At 46.3% G+C, this 20,183-nt stretch overlaps 1 protein-coding gene across 1 annotated transcript in view; it reads left to right on the top strand.

The window, feature by feature from the left end:
• LOC143957703 (cytosolic phospholipase A2 gamma-like) overlaps positions 1-20,183 on the top strand; it is a 159,923-nt gene that overhangs the window by 68,170 nt on the left and 71,570 nt on the right. Inside the window, exons 6-7 of the mRNA XM_077467395.1 lie at positions 14,762-14,870; positions 19,224-19,364. Coding sequence (XP_077323521.1) covers positions 14,762-14,870; positions 19,224-19,364 — 250 coding nt within the window. The remainder of the gene's footprint in view (positions 1-14,761; positions 14,871-19,223; positions 19,365-20,183) is intronic.

Below are 20,183 nucleotides of genomic sequence, written 5' to 3'. Positions count from 1 at the left end.
AGCACTTTGGACAGTTTGTAAAGTAAAATGGAAAAAACTTGTCGTCATGTCCTGTGTGTTGCTTATGACCAATAATGGGAAAAGAACTTGGAATGCAAAAACCAGGGGGCCAACAGTTCGGCAATGTAGGTTAGGAGCACGTAACTCCATCAACAGGTGGGACCACTATCATGGAAGAGGTGAACAAATGTGAGTAGGGTGCTTGTTGACTCGAGGCCTCTTAGTGAGGCCTGCCTTCTTTGGATCTCATGGTCTTTCCTTTGTTCAAGACGGGGGAGACCAGACTTGCTGGAGGTGGGCACTTGGTGAAGCCCACAGTTGCAGTGGAAAAGTCCATGGGTGTGATCTGCAATATGAGCTTGAGCTGTAGGAAAAGCTTTTCGCCATCCGGCAAGTTTGAGAAGGAATGTGTCTTGCCCTGGAGTGAAAATTTCATAGCAAATGGGAAGGCCCATCGATACTTAATATCTTATTGAGAGAGGACTGTCAGGAGTGGTTTGAGAGTTCTCCGCTTTTGGATTGTTGAGGAGGAAAGGTCTGCAAAGATTTGTATTTGGTGCCCCTGGCATGTCACCTTTGGCTTGGTGCGTGATTGTCGCATTACTTCTTTTATAGAGTAGAAGTGTGGCTTTACGATTACATCCCTAGGGGCACCATCTTTTCTGGGGGGTCCCAGGGCCCTATGAGCCCTATCGGTGCATGGGTGTGTTAGGGATTAAATCCTTGATGAGCTCTTGAACTGCAGGGGAAATGTCCGTGATGGTCTCAGGAAGGCCCCGGATTCTGAAGTTATATCTTCTGGACCTGTTTTCCAAGTCATCAATTCTGGAAAGAGCTGTTTCGAGCTGATCCTGGAGGACCTCAATGTGGGCTGACCTATGTGGGACTACCCTTATGGGATTATGATTTCAAAATAAATAAATCTAAAAATATATTTAATTAATTTTTATTTCCATTAATCACAATGACATGCTTCATGTAAAGTCACCTTGTTATTTTACATATTTCTTTACAATACAATTAGGGACGGAGGGTTGCCATTGTTTAAATCAAGGTTGTGATGGGTCACATTTGATCTTAATCTTCCTTATTCATTACAAGTTCCTGCACAGGATTTATTTAACCCAGGCCAGGTTATATGGAATCTATCCATCTCAGGTTGCTTGCGTTGTTCTTCTCCCAACTATGCCAACTACATTTGTATATTTTGGGAGTGAGCAAACATCCAGAAATACTGGCTTGAGATTGTCCAGTGTATTCAGCCTGTCACAGCTTTGGTTATACAGCCTTTTATTGAAACCCATTTACTGAGTTTGGTGGATTCCCGAGCCCCCCACAAAGGTTATACGCACCTTGCTTTTTGTATAATTGTATCATGCCAGTAAAATCATCATTATAAAGCTACATATGCCAACAGGGGGGTACCTGTGAAATTTGACAAGGTTTGGGGAGGGAGGGTTAACTGTAAGGGTTAAATCTGCTTAGACCTGGACAATCAGTGAAAAATTCTGTCAGAGCTCTGGAAGTTTTAATGACAGGTGAGCAGAGTTTTATACAGGATATGGACAAAGGAATATTGCACAACTTTAAAGCCCCGTACACACGAGCGGACTTTTCGACATCCAAACTCCGACGGACTGAGTCCGTCGGACTATCCGATCGTGTGTGGGCTGCAACGGACTTTAGCGAAGCTAAAGTCTGACGGACTTTAGAAATGAAGCATGCTTTAAATTTTCCCGACGGAACTCCGCCGGACCCGGTCCCTTCGAAAAATTCGCTCGTGTGTGTGCTACTCCGACGGACTAAAACCGACGCTAGGGCAGCTATTGGCTACTGTCTATGAACTTCCTACGTCGAATCCAGTCGTACGTCATCACGTTCGAATCCGTCGGAGTTTGGTGTGATGGTGTGTGGTCAAGTCCGTTCGGTCGAAAAGTCCGCCAGAACTCCGTCGGAACTCCAGCGGAACTCCGGCGGAACTCCTTTGGAGGTCTGTCAGACTTAATCCCTCTCGTGTGTACGGGGCATAAGAGAAAGGGGAGGAAGGACAAAGTTCATCACATGAGACATAACACATCATTTCAAACCAGTTCTTACCAGAACCCACTTATCTATCCTGTGGTCATTGTGACAAAAAGGACCCTAAAATAAAGATATTCCTCTGTCGGCTATTTTAACCACTTAAGGACCAGGCCTCTTTTTCAGATTTGGTGTTTACATGTTTAAAACAGTTTTTTTTGCTAGAAAATTACTTAGAACCCCCAAACATTTTATATTGTTTTTTTTTTCTAACACCCTAGAGAATAAAATGGCGGTCATTGAAATACTTTTTTTCACACCGTATTTGTGCAGCGGTCTTACAAGCGCACTTTTTTTTTTTAATAAAAAAATAAGACTACAGTAAAATTAGCCCAATTTTTTTTTTATATTGTGAAAGATAATGGTACGCCGAGTAAATTGATACCCAACATGTCACGCTTCAAAATTGCGCCCCGCTCGTGGAATGGTGTCAAACTTTTAGCCTCAAAAATCTCCATAAGCGACATTTAAAAAATTCTACAGGTTGCATTTTTTGCGTTAGAGGAGGTCTAGGGCTAGAATTATTGCTCTCGCTGTACCGATCGCGGCGATACCTCACATGTGTGGTTTGACCACCGTTTTCATATGCGGGTGCTACTCACGTATGCGCTCGCTTCTGTGCGCAAGCTCGTCGTGACGGGGTGTTTTTAAAAACCTTTTTTTTTTCTTATTTATTTTAATTGATTTTATTTATTTTTACACTGTTTCAAAAAAAAAAATGGATCATTTTTATTCCTATTACAAGGAATGTAAACATCCCTTGTAATAGAAAAAAGCATGACAGGTCCTCTTAAATATGAGATCCGGGGGGGGGGGGTCAAAAAGTCCTCAGATCTCATATTTGGACTAAAATGCAACAACAAAAAAAAGAAAAAAATGACATTTAAAAAAAATATACCTTTAACAGTGACGTTTTGACCTCGCTTCTGCCCTCCTATGGTATAGAGACGACTGGGGGCCATCTTAGCCTCACTCGTCTCCATACCCAGCCAGTGAAAGGACCCGATCGCCTCCGCCGCTACCGACGGCTCCGGTAAGAGGCGGAAGGTGCGGGAAGGCGATGGCACCTCTCCGGCCCCCGATAGCGATGATCTCGCGGCGAATGCGCCGCGGAGACCACGTTTATCGTTCAGCTGACCGGCGCCTGAAGAGATGGATATCTCGGCTGTGGCAGCAGCTGCTACCGTTACCGAGATATCCCTCTTCAAAAATAGGACGTACATCGGCGTGCGCTGGTCGGTAAGTGGTTAAAGTTTTAGTCACGTTAACTCTTTCTCACCCTTCAATCCCCTCTTAGATCATTGAGGGATTTAACCATGATCACTTATTGTTCTCTGTGTGGGGTCATTTTGTTGTGTTGTATAATTACAGATACATTGAATAAGCTTGAACAATAGAACAAGGATAAAAATAACAGGCACATTAAAATTAACATTCCTGCCTGTCGGAACCAAGAGAAAATGGAACCAAAAACAAAAAATCACCAAATCTTCCTAGTCCCTTAACCACTTACAGACCGGACCATTTTGCTGGTCAAAGACCAGACCACTTTTTGCGATTTGGCACTGCGTCGCTTTAACTGACAATTGCGCCATGGCTCCCAAAAAAAATTGACGTCCTTTTTTCCCACAAATAGAGCTTTTTTTGGTGGTATTTGATCACCCCTGCGGTTTTTATTTTTTGCACTATAAACAAAAATAGAGCGACAATTTTGAAAAAAAACGCATTATTTTTTACTTTTTGTTATAATAAATATCCCCCAAAAATATATAAAAAAACATTTTTTTCCCTCAGTTTAGGCCGATACGTATTCTTCTACATATCTTTGGTAAAAAAATCGCAATAAGCGATTATTGATTGGTTTGCGCAAAAGTTATAGCATTTACAAAATAGGGGATAGTTTTATTAATAATTTTTTATTATTTTTTTTTTTTTTTTTACTAGTAATGGCGGCGATCAGCAATTTTTATTGTGACTGCGACATTGTGGCGGACACATCGGACATTTTTGACACATTTTTGGGACCATTGTCATTTATACAGTAATCAGTGCTATATAAATGCAGTGATTCCTGTGTAAATGACACTGGCAGTGAAGGGGTTAACCAGTGGGTGGCAGTGTAGGGGTTAAGTGTTCCTAGGGGCGTGTTACTAACTGTGGGGGGGTTGGGCTTTCATTTAGTGAACACTGATCTCTGCTCCAATCACATGGAGCAGAGATCAGCGTCACTAGTTGCTAGGCAGAATGGAGAAATGCTGTTTACACTGCATTTCCTCCATTCAGCCGTCCCGTGAGACGATCGCGGGGATGCCCGCGGCGATCGAGTCCGCGGGTCCCGCGACCGGACTCACGGGGGTCCCGACCAGCGCGGGAGCGCGCCGCCGGTGGCGTGCTCCTGATGGCAAGGCGGCATTGAAGATTGGACGTACATGTACGCCAATATGCCTGCCCGTGCCCTTCTGTCGACGTACATCGTCGTGCGCTGGTCGGGAACCGGTTAAAGAGGTTCCACCCATCTTTGGCAATATCTCTGGCTTCAGCTTGGAGGTTTGACACCTTCTTTCGGTGTTTATCAATTATATCATAATAATCAGTAACATAAACATAATTCAATACTGGTATTATGAGTCAATGTGCAGCACTCATAGACCTCTGTTACTTCAGAGTCCAGTCAGAGCTGCACTTATGGATTTGATAGCTACTTTGTGCATATCTAGTTGTTTACGAATAGCCCTTTGTTCAATACTTAATCTCTTTAGAATTCTTTTCCATAATTTCATCCATAATATTGGAGTAGTTATTCAATCTTTTCATCAGTTCTATTCCCCATCCTGTCCACAAGGGAAACAATGTCCACGCTTGGTCTTTATCAAAAAACAACTCTCTTTTCTCTACATGTTTAAGGGGGTACCTGGGGTATGTGCTAGCTTTCAAAAGATGTTGGTGCTTTGCTTTTTCTTCCCCTATGATTCCCATCACTGGAATCAATGAGGCCAAATAACACCCACGGGTGCCAACCGGTATCCATGGATAGCATTCCTTGCCGCAACATACATATACACTATTCCCTAGGGAAAATGATCGTTGGCTTATAGTATCCTGAAAACTTTCAGAAACGGCGGCCATGGTCAACTGGTCCAAAATGAAACTCACAGGGTTGTTGGCACCAGCTCCCCGATTCAAGACGGTATTTAAATTTGTATTAAGTTCTGGGTTATTGGTGTGAAACATGGAGGACAAATCTCTGTTTTAAAGAGATATTAAAATGTAAGCTTCGGCATATCTTTTGACCTTTTATTTAATTAATTTCCTAAGTTAAAACACCAATCTGGACAGTGTCTTCTATCAATTATCAGGAAGGAAATTGTGTTATTTGCATATATGGCAGATATATTGTTTATAGTCACAGGAGGAGTACCATTCAAAAACTAAGTTATATTTACAGGGGCAGCTAACAGAAGAATTTGAAGGTGCCATTTACTGCATACCCAGTATTTTTCATGACTTTTTGTATTGAGCATAAGAATTCTTAGGCCGCGTACACACGCGCGGACTGTTCGCCCAACCTTGTTCGGCAAACAGTTTCGTCAAACAGTCCGCTCAAAATTTGCATGAGCGGACTTACCCACACACGAGCGGACTGTTTCAGCGAACTGTTTGCCAAACAGTTCGCTCAACTTTTGAAATGAACGGACTCGCCCACGTAAGGAGGAGGCAAATCCACCCATTTCGAGCGCGTGTACAGGTAGGCGGGGCCCGCGAAGGAGACGTCGCGGGCTCCGCCGCCTGGAATGGGCTTAAAGGGGAACCCCAACGCCGAAAAAAATCGGCGTGGGGGTTCCCCCCAAGTCCACACCAGACCCTTGTCCGAGCACGCTACCCGGCCGGCCAGGAAAGGGGGGCGAGCGAGCGCGCCCCCCCTCCTGAGCCGTACCAGGCCGCGTGCCCTCAACATGGGGGGGTGCCTTGGGGAAGGGGGGGCCGCGCGGCCCCCCAACCCAAAGCACCTTGTCCCCATGTTGATGAGGACAAGGGCCTCTTCCCGACAACCCTGGCCGTTGGTTGTCGGGGTCTGCGGGCGGGGGGCTTATCGGAATCCGGGAGCCCCCTTTAAGAAGGGGGCCCCCGGATACCGGCCCCCCACCCTATGTGAATGAGTATGGGGTACAATGTACCCCTACCCATTCACCTGTGAAATAAAGTACAAATAAAAACACAACACAGGGGAAAAAATATTTTATTGCACAGCTCCGGGGGTCTTCCGTCTTCGGGGGTCTTCTCGCCGGACTCCTCCGCTATGTGTGTGTAGCTCTTTTGCTAGCGGAGGAGTCCGGCTTTCTTCCTCCCCGCCGCCGGCCTCTTCTCCCGACTTCGGGGGTCTTGTCCCCCTCTTCGGTTCTTCTGCCGGGCCACCGCGCCTTCTTGTAGCTCTTTTGCAGGCGGTGGCCCGGTCTTCTGTCGCCGCTGCCTTCCGTTCTTCTGTCGCCGCCTTCGGTTCTTCTGCCGGGCCACCGCGCCTTCTTGTAGCTCTTTTACAGGCGGTGGCCTGGTCTTCTGTCGCCGCTGTCGCCGCCGACTACCGTTCGTGTTCTTCTTCTTGTTCTTCTTGTTCTTCTCCAGGAGATGTTGACACGTCGCTCCCTCCGGCCGGAATGCCAGAGCCGCGCTGTGCGGTCACTTATATAGTGACAATGGGGCGGGGTCACATGGTATATGTCACATGGGTTGGTCACATGGTGACCCCGCCCCCTTACGATGTCATAGTCCCCATGTGACATCAACCCATGTGACCAACCCATGTGACATATACCATGTGACACCGCCCCATTGTCACTATATAAGTGGCAGCGGAGCGTGTCCCTGGCATTCCGGCCGGAGAGCTCGTCGAGTCAACATCTCCAGGAGAAGAAGAAGAAGAAGAACAAGAAGAAGAAGAAGAACAAGAACGGAAGGCGGCGGCGGCGGCGACAGAAGACCGGGCCACCGCCTGTAAAAGAGCTACAAGAAGGCGCGGTGGCCCGGCAGAAGAACCGAAGAGGGGGACAAGACCCCCGAAGTCGGGAGAAGAGGCCGGCGGCGGGGAGGAAGAAAGCCGGACTCCTCCGCTAGCAAAAGAGCTACACACACATAGCGGAGGAGTCCGGCGAGAAGACCCCCGAAGACGGAAGACCCCCGGAGCTGTGCAATAAAATATTTTTTCCCCTGTGTTGTGTTTTTATTTGTACTTTATTTCACAGGTGAATGGGTAGGGGTACATTGTACCCCATACTCATTCACATAGGGTGGGGGGCCGGTATCCGGGGGCCCCCTTCTTAAAGGGGGCTGCCGGATTCCGATAAGCCCCCCGCCCGCAGACCCCGACAACCAACGGCCAGGGTTGTCGGGAAGAGGCCCTTGTCCTCATCAACATGGGGACAAGGTGCTTTGGGGTGGGGGGGCCGCGCGGCCCCCCCTTCCCCAAGGCACCCCCCCATGTTGAGGGCACGCGGCCTGGTACGGCTCAGGAGGGGGGGCGCGCTCGCTCGCCCCCCTTTCCTGGCCGGCCGGGTAGCGTGCTCGGACAAGGGTCTGGTGTGGACTTGGGGGGAACCCCCACGCCGATTTTTTTCGGCGTTGGGGTTCCCCTTTAAGCCCATTCCAGGCGGCGGAGCCCGCGACGTCTCCTTCGCGGGCCCCGCCTCCCTGTACACACGCGCTCGAAATGGGCGGACTTTCCGAGCGGGAACAGTCCGCTCATTTCGAAAGTACAGCGGACAGGCCCACACACGGGCGGACTGTTTGCTCAAACACAGTTTCAGCGGACAGTTTTTCGGAATTTCCGAAAGACTTTGTCCGTCCAACTGTCCGCTGAAACTGTCCGCTGAAAGCCCACACACGAGCGGACTGTCCGTCCAAACACTGTTCAGCGGACAAGGTTGGGCGAACAGTCCGCCCGTGTGTACGCGGCCTTATACTGAAGTAACAGCATTTTATCAACAGGGGGAGTACGAGTCCTTTGAATTCCCTCCTTTGTCTAGTTACTGTTCCATTCGAAGGGGGGGGGGCTGCATATAGCCTTTAGGGCACCCAAGTCCTCAGGGTGAGGAACACAGTTAGGCCGGGTTCACACCGCTGCGATGCGGGAACGCCGCAAATCCACAGCGTTTTCCCGCATCGCATTACTCCCGCCGGCAGTTCACACTGCCCTATGCGGACGGCTGGGAGTGTCAATGATATGTTAATGACACCCCCAGATCCGTCCGCATATCGCAGTGCGATCTGCCGACTCGCACAGGAATCGGATCGCATGGTGTGAACCCCCATGCGATCCGATTCTGTTGAGGACCAAAAAAAGGGTCCCGTGCGAGTTTGCTGCGGGAACTATCTGTATGGCTGAACGCGCATCGCTACGGAGATCGGATGTGATTTGCGGTGCGAATCACATCCGGATCTCCCCCCGCAGCAGTGTGAACCCAGCCTTAGTGATGATCCATATGGGCAGAAATGCTATCAGTGTCAGCATAAAGAGTATGCACAAGGCTTTCCCAGAAGTTTGTTGTGAGAGAACTGAGGTCATGTTTGTCAGCATCTTTTATGACCTGTTTCACTCGCTCTTCAAGGATATGCATCACCTCCCAGCGGGCTTGCTTTTCCATCCTTATGGTTCACACGCAAGGACAATAGCTGCCAAAGTGCCCCCCCCCCAATTGCTGTCCCCATAGGGAGGTGCAAGGTTAGGCCCCCCCAACTGCGAAAGGAGGATGTGGGCGCCTGCTCCTGCTGTCTCTCAGCCTTCCCTCCTGGGTAAGAACACCGCCGCCATTTTCCTGAAGTTTGAAAATGATGCGGGTGTTTGTTGCCGTGCCCTATCTGGCAGCCCACGCGAGCTACCGGGGGCCCAGGAGTCAGGGACACGATCCCCCTGGAAAGAACTGATGGCCAGCACCCCCGTCTGAACAGCCACCTGGACAGGTAAGGAGGGGAGACAGGGTAATGGCCCCTGAAGTTCTGGGTACACCACTGTACCCAGGGTCCTTCAGCTCTCAGGGGGGGCTCTTCCAATTTCTGCTGCCCCCCCTGATGAAAAGATAGGGGAACCCCCCAGGAAGGACAAGAATATCCTACCAGACCCAGAGGCTTCCCAAGCTAGTGGTCCAGCCCACCAGCCCCAGGCTTCGGGTCATTTGGAAAAAAACAAACAGTTTCTGCGTTTCGGCGAGAAACTCAATCAAAAACTGAGGATCAAGGGGAAGGATGGGGACTTAAAACAGCTGTCGATTGATTGTGTTTCCTGTAGGGAGGAGCCTCAAATCTCTCAGGTGTGCCACCCTGGAAGATGACTTGAGAAAAATGTATTAATCCTTAGTATCGAGTGGATTAATACTATTTTTTTTTTTACTGTGAGCTTGCTTGTTACGCAAAAAATTTTTTTTTTTATGTTCATAGTTACAGTGCTGCATTTTTTTTGTTTTTTGTATTTATGTTTTCACAAATTATGGGATTGCGATCAATGATTAGCAGCTGTGAATTTGCATTTTGTTTCACAGGAATTGTTATACCACACCTGATGCTAGGTTGTAACCTCAGGTTACTTTATACCTGACGCTGATTACAGTCTCAGGTTGCTCTAGAGTAGCTCGCAAGATTTATATATTTTTATAAAGAATATTGCACAACTTAAAGAGAAAGTAGGGAGGGAGGAGGACAAAGTTCATCACATGAGACATAACATTTCAGACATAATGCTAACGACTGATTCTCTCTGAAAACATCATTTCAAAACCAGTTCTTACCAGAACCCACTAATCTATCCGGTGGTCAATGTGACAAACAAGACCCTAAGATATTCCTCTGTCAGCTATTTTATAGTTTTAGTCATGTTAACTCTTTCTCACCCTTCAAACACCATGTCTATGGTCTCTGATTAATATTGTGTACCTTATGGTCCCACTTGTATTCAGGGCTGGACTGGGACAAAAATTTGGCCCTGGACTTCATCCAGACCGGCCCACTTTAATTTTGCAAACACACAAAAAACAGTATATAAACTGTACGCAATTGCTCAAAAAAGCCCCCCTTACATCAGGGTCCCTAGAGAGCCCCTCCTTACATCTGGGTCCCCAGAGAGTCCCCCAATTACATCAGGGTCCCCAGAGAGCCTCCCCCTACATCAGGGTCCCCAGAGAGCCCCTCCTTACATCTGGGTCCCCAGAGAGCCCCCCACTTACATCAGGATCCCCAGAGAGCCTCCCCTTACATCAGGGTCCCCATATAGCCTTCCCCTTACATCAGGGTCCCCAGAGAGCCCCTCTTACATCAGAGTCCCCAGAGATCATCCACCTTACATCAGGGTCCCTAGAGAGCCAACCCCTTACATCCGGGTCCCCACAGAGCCCCCCCCTTACATCCGGGTCCACAGAGATCCCCTTCTTACATCAGGGTCATCAGAAAGAGGGCAGGTAGTGGGCTGGGACCCTGTGGTTGGGGACTCCTGGACTGACTCGGGGCTATGGGCCCCAGATTCAGGGCTATAGCCCCAAAAGTCCCCCCCAGCGAAGCCACTGGCTGTCACTGAAATCGGCCCACTGAGCCATCGGCCCACCGGGAAACTCCCTATAGTCCCTATGGCCAGTACATGCCTGCTTGTATGGGATCTGCTTTGCTCAAGGAGCCTATTATTTGGTTTATCGGGTCTCTTATTTGGGCCACCTTTTTGAGGTGACTATGCTATGAGGCTCTCTAAGGGGCCACTGACCTTGGTTTATTTTATTTACGTAACCAGAATAGTTACAGTGATTCAGAAAGGTTTTTGCGTAAGTATATAACGTGTGATGGCCTGTACCAGTCTACCCCTAATGGGTTCAAACTGTAGGCCTGGGCAAGCAACCAAATTAACTAGATAGTTGTGGTTATAAAGGAAAAAAAAACTTGCAAATCAGATTAATAAGAAAGGAAGTAGAAGGCAGGTCCAAGCTGATAAACTGCATCAAAAATATACACCTATGTGACTTAATGATACTTCAAACTTATGCAGGCCATACACGGTCGAATTTCGAACAAATTTTATTTTCAAAATCAGAAAATTCGTTTTTTTGTGATCCGATGGCGCCACCATTGATTTTCGAAATTCGGCCAACTAAGCCTTCAATTTCACCTTGCTACAGAAAAGAATTTTCTTGGGCGGGAATCTTCTTTTCTCTCCGTAAATTTTCTTTTATCTCTGTAAATTTTCTTTTATCTACGTAAATTTTCTTTTATCTCCGTACATTTTCTTTCCTTATTACATTTCTCGCACGATTCTCCCATCAATGATTAGAAAATTGTTCGTTTTTCAAAAAATTTCCAACATGTCCGATTCCTCAAATTTTATTTCCACACGAAAATCGGCTGTTGCTGCAGCCCCCCACTAATGGTGCAAAACTCATACGGAAATTCTTAGATACGATTTTCGAAAGAAAATTCTTTCGAAATTAGAACCGTGTATGGGCCGGTAATTAGGGATAAGTTACAAATTACACTCTTTTAAGTAGTTGGATGCTCTAGGACAGGGGTGCCCAACCTTTTTAAGAGCGAGGGCCACTTAAGCAACTTCATAACCAGTCGCGGGCTACAATGAGCGGAGCGGGCGGATGACAGGTCATGGCTACTCTATAGGCCCTCCGATCCAAACCACCCAGATGGAAGGGGGCGAACTCCCTTCTATTTTTTTTTTTTTTTATCAGATTTTTAGGACCGGATTGGAGGCAGGCGAGAGTAAACGGACAAAAGTCTGTTTACATCTGCCGCTCTGTAGAGGTGAATTGAGGGTCCGATTGGGTAGGGCCAATCGTGTGAAAAGGGCCAAAACTGCTTTCACACTGATGATTACGCACACTGCGGGTGCAGAGTAGTGCTGCGGGTTTAACTGAACTTTGCCATAGACTCTGCCTGTGGCAATTGCCGGCGCTGTACAGAAAGCATCAGCTTATGGGCTCTGCTCTGCAGCCGTTTTCTTCCTCTACCACCAGCTTCATTCACAACACTGATGCTGTGGTATGACGGGTCGGCAACCTGCGATCTGGGCTTGCTAACCCGCCATTCCAGAGCAGGAGGTCGCGGGCCACATCAAAGGGCTCCGAGGGCCACATCAAAGGGCTCCGCGGGCCACATCAAAGGGCTCCGCGGGCCACATGTGGCCCCCCGGGCCACTGGTTGGCCACCCCTGCTCTAGGATGAGATAGCCAAGTATTCCATTTCTTTTTGACTGTGATGGTGGAGTCGTTTTCATAGGCTAGCATAAGTTCGTACTGAGTTTGAATATTTATTCTAGCTATATCAGTCGATAAGTTTGGTGCTTCCCTGGATTTCCAGAGGCTGGTTATAGAGAGCCTTGCTGCTATTAATATGCGGGTTACTATTGTTCTAAATGTTATGGGGTAGATGTCCAGATTTAGACCAAGTAAGGCTGTGGCCAGAGTGAGCTTGGTTAGATTTCCCGTAAGATCTGCTATAAAAAGAAGCTTTTGAATTCCAGAAGTTTTGCAAGTTTTTACAGCTCCATAATATGTGCAGAAGGTTACCTGTCTGTTGGTTGCATCTCCAATATATGTCAGATGTAGAGGGATATATTTTTGATAATCTATAATGGAGTCAAATACCATCTATTCAATATTTTTTGTGCATCATCCCCAGTGTTCGATACACGCGGAAGAATTACTGGATATACAAATGGCTTTTTTCCATTGATCCCAATAGAATTCTTGAGCTAAGTCTTTCTCCCGTTTAATCATGTGGCATTTTTAGTATTATTTGGATAATTAGTTAGCAATTCATAGAAAAGGGAAATTTCTTTTGTTTGGTCGATTTGTTGAGTGAACACTGACCTCGATTTATTCATCTATTAAGTAGCTGTGGTAGATGTGCAACCCTTGTAATAACCACTATATGCATCTTGTTTGCCTTTGTTATAAGTAATACCTGAGATTGAAGATCCTTACACTTGCTGGCTGCTAGTGCTGCAGCACTGAAATGTTTGTCTTACTGTCACCATCAGTCTGTACCTACTGTTTGAATGTTTTCATTTTTTGAGAAAAAAGGTAGAGTCTGTTTGCAGATAAACTCAGAAGTTGTATTGCAGAGAATGCCAACAACCCCAGCAAGAGGGCGCTGCTAGCAGTGGTGGCTGGTGAATTTTTAGGAGGGGGGGGGCACCAGACCCCGTACTTCTGTTTTTACCCCTCCCATTTGGTGAACATGGGTGTGGTTTCAGCGAAATAGAGTGGGCGTGGCTCTAAGATGGTGTGGTTAGCGTCTGAGATGAACAAAGGATGGATGGAGAGGGATAGGGAGTGATGGAGGGACAGCAGGCCCAGATCCTACACAACAATAGAAATATGTGTATTCTAGAAAGTTTAACAATCAGCAGATAAAGATATTCCAAACACCTGGTGTTAGCACTTCAATCATCCCGGCACCATGGTTGTTATGGTGTCAGGATGATTGAAGAGCATTATTTCTATTATTACATCGTAATATAAAATTAAATCATACTACTCATCATAATGCAGAATCAGTGGGAGCCCTGAGCAAGTCACTAGCCATGTCGCCTGCCACCAGATGCCATCAGGTGTCCCCACCAGAGTCCCTCCTTACATGCAGCCTGTGTCCCATCAAATGCAGCTGTGTCACCCCAAATGCAGCCTGTGTCCAGTGTCATTAGTGGTGAACCTTGGGGTCCACCACTAATGACACTGAACCTTGGGGCACCCCGCTAATAACACTGAACCTTGGGGCACACCACTAATAACACTGAACCTTGGAGTACATCACTAACACTGAACCTTGGGGCACCCCACTAATAACACTGAACCTTGGGGCACCCCACTAATAACACTGAACCTTGGGGCACCCCACTAATAACACTGAATCTTGGGGCACCCCACTAATAACACTGAATCTTGGGGCACCCCACTAATAATACTGAATCTTGGGGCACCCCACTAATAACACTGAACCTTGGGGTACAGCACTAATAACATTGAACTTTGGGGCACCCCACTAATAATACTGAATCTTGGGGCACCCCACTAATAATACTGAATCTTGGGGCACCCCACTAATAACACTGAACCTTGGGGTACAGCACTAATAACATTGAACTTTGGGGTACACCACTAATAACACTGAACCTTGGGGCATACTACGAATAGCACTGAACATTGGGGTACACCACTAATAACACTGAACCTTGGGGGACACCATGCATAACACTGAACCTTGGGATACACCATGAATAACACTGAATCTTGGGACAAACCATGAATAACACTGAACATTGGGGTACACCACTATTAACACTGAACCTTGGGGTACACCACTAATAACACTGAACCTTGGAGTACACCACTGATAACACTGAACCTTGGAGTACACCACTAATAACACTGATCCTTGGGGGGCACCACTAATAACACTGAACCTTGGGGGGCACCACTAATAACACTGAACCTTGGGGGGCACCACTAATAACACTGAACCTTGGGGGGCACCACTAATAACACTGATCCTTGGGGGCACCACTAATAACACTAAACTTTGGGGTACACCACTAATAACACTGAACCTTTGGGTGTCCCAATAATATCACTGAACCTAGGGGTACCCCAATAATAACACTAAACTTTGAGGTAAACACACACTGGTAATGTTTATCTCTTATCTGCAGATCAATGAAGGAAAGCTGTCCAGTCACAAAGAAATGTGTGAGACCGGTGAAGACCCGTATCCCATCTACTCTGCTGTGAGAAAGCATCAAATACATGAAAGCAAAGCAGGTGATTTTATTAGAGCGGCATTCCTAAAGGAGAGTTCCACCCAAAAGGGAAAGCTATGTTTGTTTACACCCTCCGCTGCTACATTTGGCACATTGCACCATTGTGCGGCGATCTACAAAGCATTCAGCCCCTCCTCCACCCAGCCTGCTGCCTTCTGGGAAGCATACAGGTCCCAGAAGACAGTGGGACCATTCAGAAAGCGCAGCGCGGATTCACTTCCTGTTTCCCTTTAGTAAGGGTGCCTGAACCTGGAGTCGAGAGACGGGTCAGCTTTGGGTGCCGAGATTGCAGGCTCCCTGTACAGGTGTCCTTATATTAAAAGTCAGCACACCACTAATAACATTGAACTTTGGGGGTACACCACTAATAACACTGAAACTTGGAGTACCCCACTAATAACACTGAACCTTGGGGTACACCACTAATAACACTGAACCTTGGGGCATATTACGAATAACACTGAACCTTGGGGCACACCACTAATAACACTGAACCTTGGGGTACACCACTAATAACACTGAACCTTGGGGCATATTACGAATAACACTGAACCTTGGGACAAACCACCAATAACACTGAACATTGGGGTACACGACTAATAACACTGAACATTGGGGTACACGACTAATAACACTGAACATTGGGGTACACGACTAATAACACTGAACCTTGGGGTACACCACTAATAACACTGAACCTTGGAGTACCCCACTAATAACACTGAACCTTGGAGTACCCCACTAATAACACTGAACCTTGGAGTACCCCACTAATAACACTGAACCTTGGAGTACCCCACTAATAACACTGAACCTTGGAGTACCCCACTAATAACACTGAATCTTGGAGTACCCCACTAATAACACTGAATCTTGGAGTACCCCACTAATAACACTGAATCTTGGAGTACACCACTAATAACACTGATCCTTGGGGTACACCACTAAGGATGAGCAGAACACCCCCCTGTTCAGTTCACACCAGAACCTGTGAACAGACCTAAACTTCGTGTGAACTTTAGAACCCTATTAAAGTCTATGGGACTCGAACGTTCACAATCAAAAGTGCTAATTTTAAAGGCTAATATGCAAGTTACTGTCCTAAAAAGTGTTTGGGGACCCGGGTCCTGCCCCAGGGGACATGGATCAATGCAAAAAAAAGTTTTAAAAAAACTGCCGTTTTTTTCGGGAGCAGTGATTTTAATAATGATTAAAGTGAAACAATAAAAGTGTAATATTCCTTTAAATTTTGTACCTGGGGGGTGTCTATAGTATGCCTGTGAAGGGGCGCATGTTTCCCGTGCTTAGAACTGTCCCTGCACAAAGTGTCATTTCTGCAGGAAAAAAGTCTTTTAAAATCACTTGCGGCTATTATGAATTGTCGGCTCCGTAATACAGAGAAAACGCAATGAGTGTTCTCTGTATTACGGGAGCCGACAATTCATTCATTGATTAAAAAAAAAAAGCGTGAGGTTCCCCTAAATTCAATTACCAGGCCCTTCAGGTCTGGTATGGATATTAAGGGGAACCCCGCGTCAAATTTAAAAAAAATTGAAGTGGGGTCCCCCTAAATATCCATACCAGACCCTTTATCCAAGCATGCAACCTGGCAGGCTGCAGGAAAAGAGGGGGGAACGAGAGAGCGCCCCCCCCCCTCCTGAACCGTACCAGGCCACATGCCCTTAACATTTGGAGGATGCTTTGGGGGTCTGTGACCCCTCAAAGCACCATGTCCCCATGTTGATGAGGACAAGGGCCTCATCCCCACAACCTTGGCCGGTGGTTGTGGGGGTCTGAGGGCGGGGGGCTTATCACAATCTGGAAGCCTCCTTTAATAAGGGGACCGCCAGATCCCGCCCCCCCCCCCTGTTTGAAATGGTAAGGGGGGTACTTTTGTACCCCTACCATTTCACAAAGAAAGTGTAAAAAATGGTTAAATAAGAAAAACACACTTATGAAAAATTCCTTTATTAAAAAAAAGAAATAAAAAAAAAAGATTGAGAGTTCCACTGTACTAGAAGAGAGAAAAGATGTGTGTAATATATGGAGACCTGCTGTATAGGTGGATGGATAAGAAATCGTAAACTGTTGGTTAATTTAACTTGTAACAACGCACACATTGTATACAGTGCCTTGAAAAAGTATTCATACCCCTTGACATTCTCCACATTTTCTCCTGTTACAACCAAAAATGTAAATGTATTTTATTGGGATTTTATGTGACGACCAACACAAAGTGGCACATAATTGTGAAGTGGAAGTAAAATGATAAATGGTTTTCAATTTTTTTTTTACAAATATGAGAAAAGTGTAGGGGGCGTTTGTATGATGCCCCCCGGAGTCAATACTTTGTAGAACCCCCTTTCTCAGCAATGACAGCTGCAAGTCTTTTTGGGGGTGTCTCTACCAGCTTTACACATCTAGAGAGGGACATTTTTACCCATTCTTGATTGCAAAATATCTCAAGCTCTGTCAGATTGGATGGAGAGCGTCTGAACAGCAATTTTCAAGTTTCCACAGATTCTCAATGGGATTTAGGTCTGGACTGTGACTGGGCCATTCTAACACATGAATATGCTTTGATCTAAACCATTCCATTGTAGCTCTGGCTGGATGTTTTTGGGTCGTTGTCCTGCTGTAAGGTGAACCTCCGCCCCGGTCTCAAGTCTTTTGCAGACTCTTAGCCCTTGTACACACGGTCGGAGATTCCGACAACCAAATTTTGTCCGAAACTGTTGTATACACACGGTCAGACAAAGTTGTCGGAAAATCCGACGTGATGGCGTTATTTCGTTATGACGGGACTACGTTCAGGCTAGTAGCCAATAGCTTTGGTGTAGGAATTTGATCTGAGCATGCGTGGCACTTTGTCCGATCGGAATTCTCTACACATGATCGGAGTATGTCCGATCGGAGCATTTTGTCTGAAAATTTTACCAACAAGTTGGAAAACTTGGTCCGTCGGATACTCCGATGGAAACAGTCTGATGTAGACCACACACAGTCAGAATATCCAACAAAACGGTCAGATCGGACACATTCCATCAGAATCTCCGACCGTGTGTACAAGGGCTAACAGGTTTTCTTCTAATATTGTCCTGTATTTGTCTCCATCCATCTTCCCATCAACTCTGACCAGCTTTCCAGTGCCTGCTGAAGAAAAGCATCCCCACCACATGATGCTGCCACCACCATGTCTCACGGGGATGGTGTGTACAGGGTGATGTGCGGTGTTAGTTTTCCCCCCACACATAGCGTTTTGCTTTTAGGCCAAAAAGTTGAATTTTGGTCTCATTTGACCAGATCACCTTCTTCCACATGTTTGCTGCCCCCTCCCCCACATGGCTTCTCACAAACTGCAAACAGGACTTCTTATGACTTTCTTTCCCCCAATGTGTTTCTTCTTGTCACTCTTCCATAAAGGGCAGATTTGTGGAGAGACGACTAATAGTTGTCCTGTGGACAGATTCTCCCCCCTGAGCTGTGGATCTCTGCAGTTCCTCCAGAGTCACCATGGACCTCTTGGCTCTTCTCTGATGAATGCTCTCCTTGCCCGGCTGGTCAGTTTAGGTGGACGGCCATGTCTTGGTAGGTTTGTAGTTGTGTCATAGGCCTTCCATTTTCGGATGATGGATTGAACAGAGCTCCGTGAGATGTTCAAAGCTTGGGATTTTCTTTTATAACCTAACCCTGCTTTAGTCTTCTCCACAACTTTATCTCTGAGCTGTCTGGTGTGTTCCTTGGCCTTCATGATGCTGTTTTTTCACTAAGGTTCTCTAAAGCCCCATACACACTATCAGATTATCTGCTGAGTTTTTCCTTCAGATTTACCAAAACCATGTAGTGGAAGGACCTGCCTGATTGCATGCACATTGAAACTCCTAAGGTTTGTCCTCATATTATATGGTTTTGGTAAATCTGAAGGAAAAACTCAGCAGATAATCTGATAGTGTGTATGGGGCTTAACAAACATCTGAGGGATTTACAGAGCAGTTGTATTTATACTGAGATTACATTACACACAGATGGACTCTATTTACTAATTAGGTGACTTCTGAAGGCAATTGGATCCGTTATATTTTAGTTAGTGGTGTCTCCACCAATCATTTAAAAAATGACTCCACCAATCATTTAAAAAATGAGATGAATGTTTTGATAACTACAATTTTCAATCTAAACTCTTCTAGTACACGGGAAGCTCTACAGTTGTTTTTGTTGTTGTTTGTTTTTCTTGTCCTTGGTGAAGCTTGGAAGGACATTGCTTGCAATGAAGAGGGAATAGAGGTGACTCTTCGGTGTGTAGAGGTGACATCTCTGGATGGACAATAACTGGAGGAAAATCTTCTCATTTCAGAAGCTTGGTTTGAGTTCACTCCACACAAGTCCGGATTTCCTGCTTACGAACGCTATATAAAGACGGAACATCTGGGATGTAGATTTGAAGGAGGACGCTTATTGGAAGAGCAGCCTGAACATGACTTGATTTATCTTCAAGGTGAGCCAAATCAGAAATGGTCATTAACTAACGTGCCAAAAATTCTTACTTGTGTAATTTATCATAGCACCAAATCAGAATAGTTGCATTGTTACAGGAATCATTTTCTATATATGTAGAGCTACCCCCCGCAAGAGTAAACTATGGTAGGTGGAGTGATAAGTATTGGGGACATGGTCTGGTGGGGGTCCAGGCTGAGACCGCCCTTTACTACCATACAGCAGGTGTTGACTTGATGTGCGGCTCCCGGGACACCGAGTTACTCTCTACTGCTTCCCCTACAAGAGCTGCTGGTAGATTTGGGTCCCCTGCTCTTACCAGCCCTGTGTGAGGCCTCAACCTCACTGACACCCCCAGTATACCTTTCTGTAAATATCCGCAGGCTTACAAGAGTTCCATAGACTCAAAAGTCTGTAAAAGAATAACAGACTAGAGATGGTCACAATGGAAAAATATGGTTTGTTTCGGACAGGGGCGGATTCAGAGTCTAGTCTCAAGAGGGCAACTGCCAGAAAATAAGGTTCTCTGGGGCAATTTGTCGGGACAATGCCTGGTGTTGATGCTTCAATCATCCCGGGAACCAAGGTTGTTATGGTGTCAGGATGATTGAAGCGCATTATTTCTATTATTACATTGTAATATAAAATTAAATAGTTCAACTCCCCTTAATCCAGAATCAGTGGGACCCCTGAGCGTGTCACCTGCCACGTGGATTGTCACTTGCCACATTCCCTGCCACCAGATGCAGCTTGTTAGTTGCCACGTCACCTTCCTTCAGATGCAGCTGGTCACTAGCCACATCACCTGCGATCAGTTGCG

Source organism: Lithobates pipiens, unplaced genomic scaffold, assembly GCF_037356315.1.
Source record: "Lithobates pipiens isolate NorthernLeopardFrog02 unplaced genomic scaffold, aLitPip1_a1.2 Scaffold_55, whole genome shotgun sequence".
In the NCBI taxonomy this organism is placed as follows: domain Eukaryota; kingdom Metazoa; phylum Chordata; class Amphibia; order Anura; family Ranidae; genus Lithobates; species Lithobates pipiens.
Note: the sequence above shows the minus strand (reverse complement) of the source record. Positions and strands in the feature narration are given on the sequence as shown.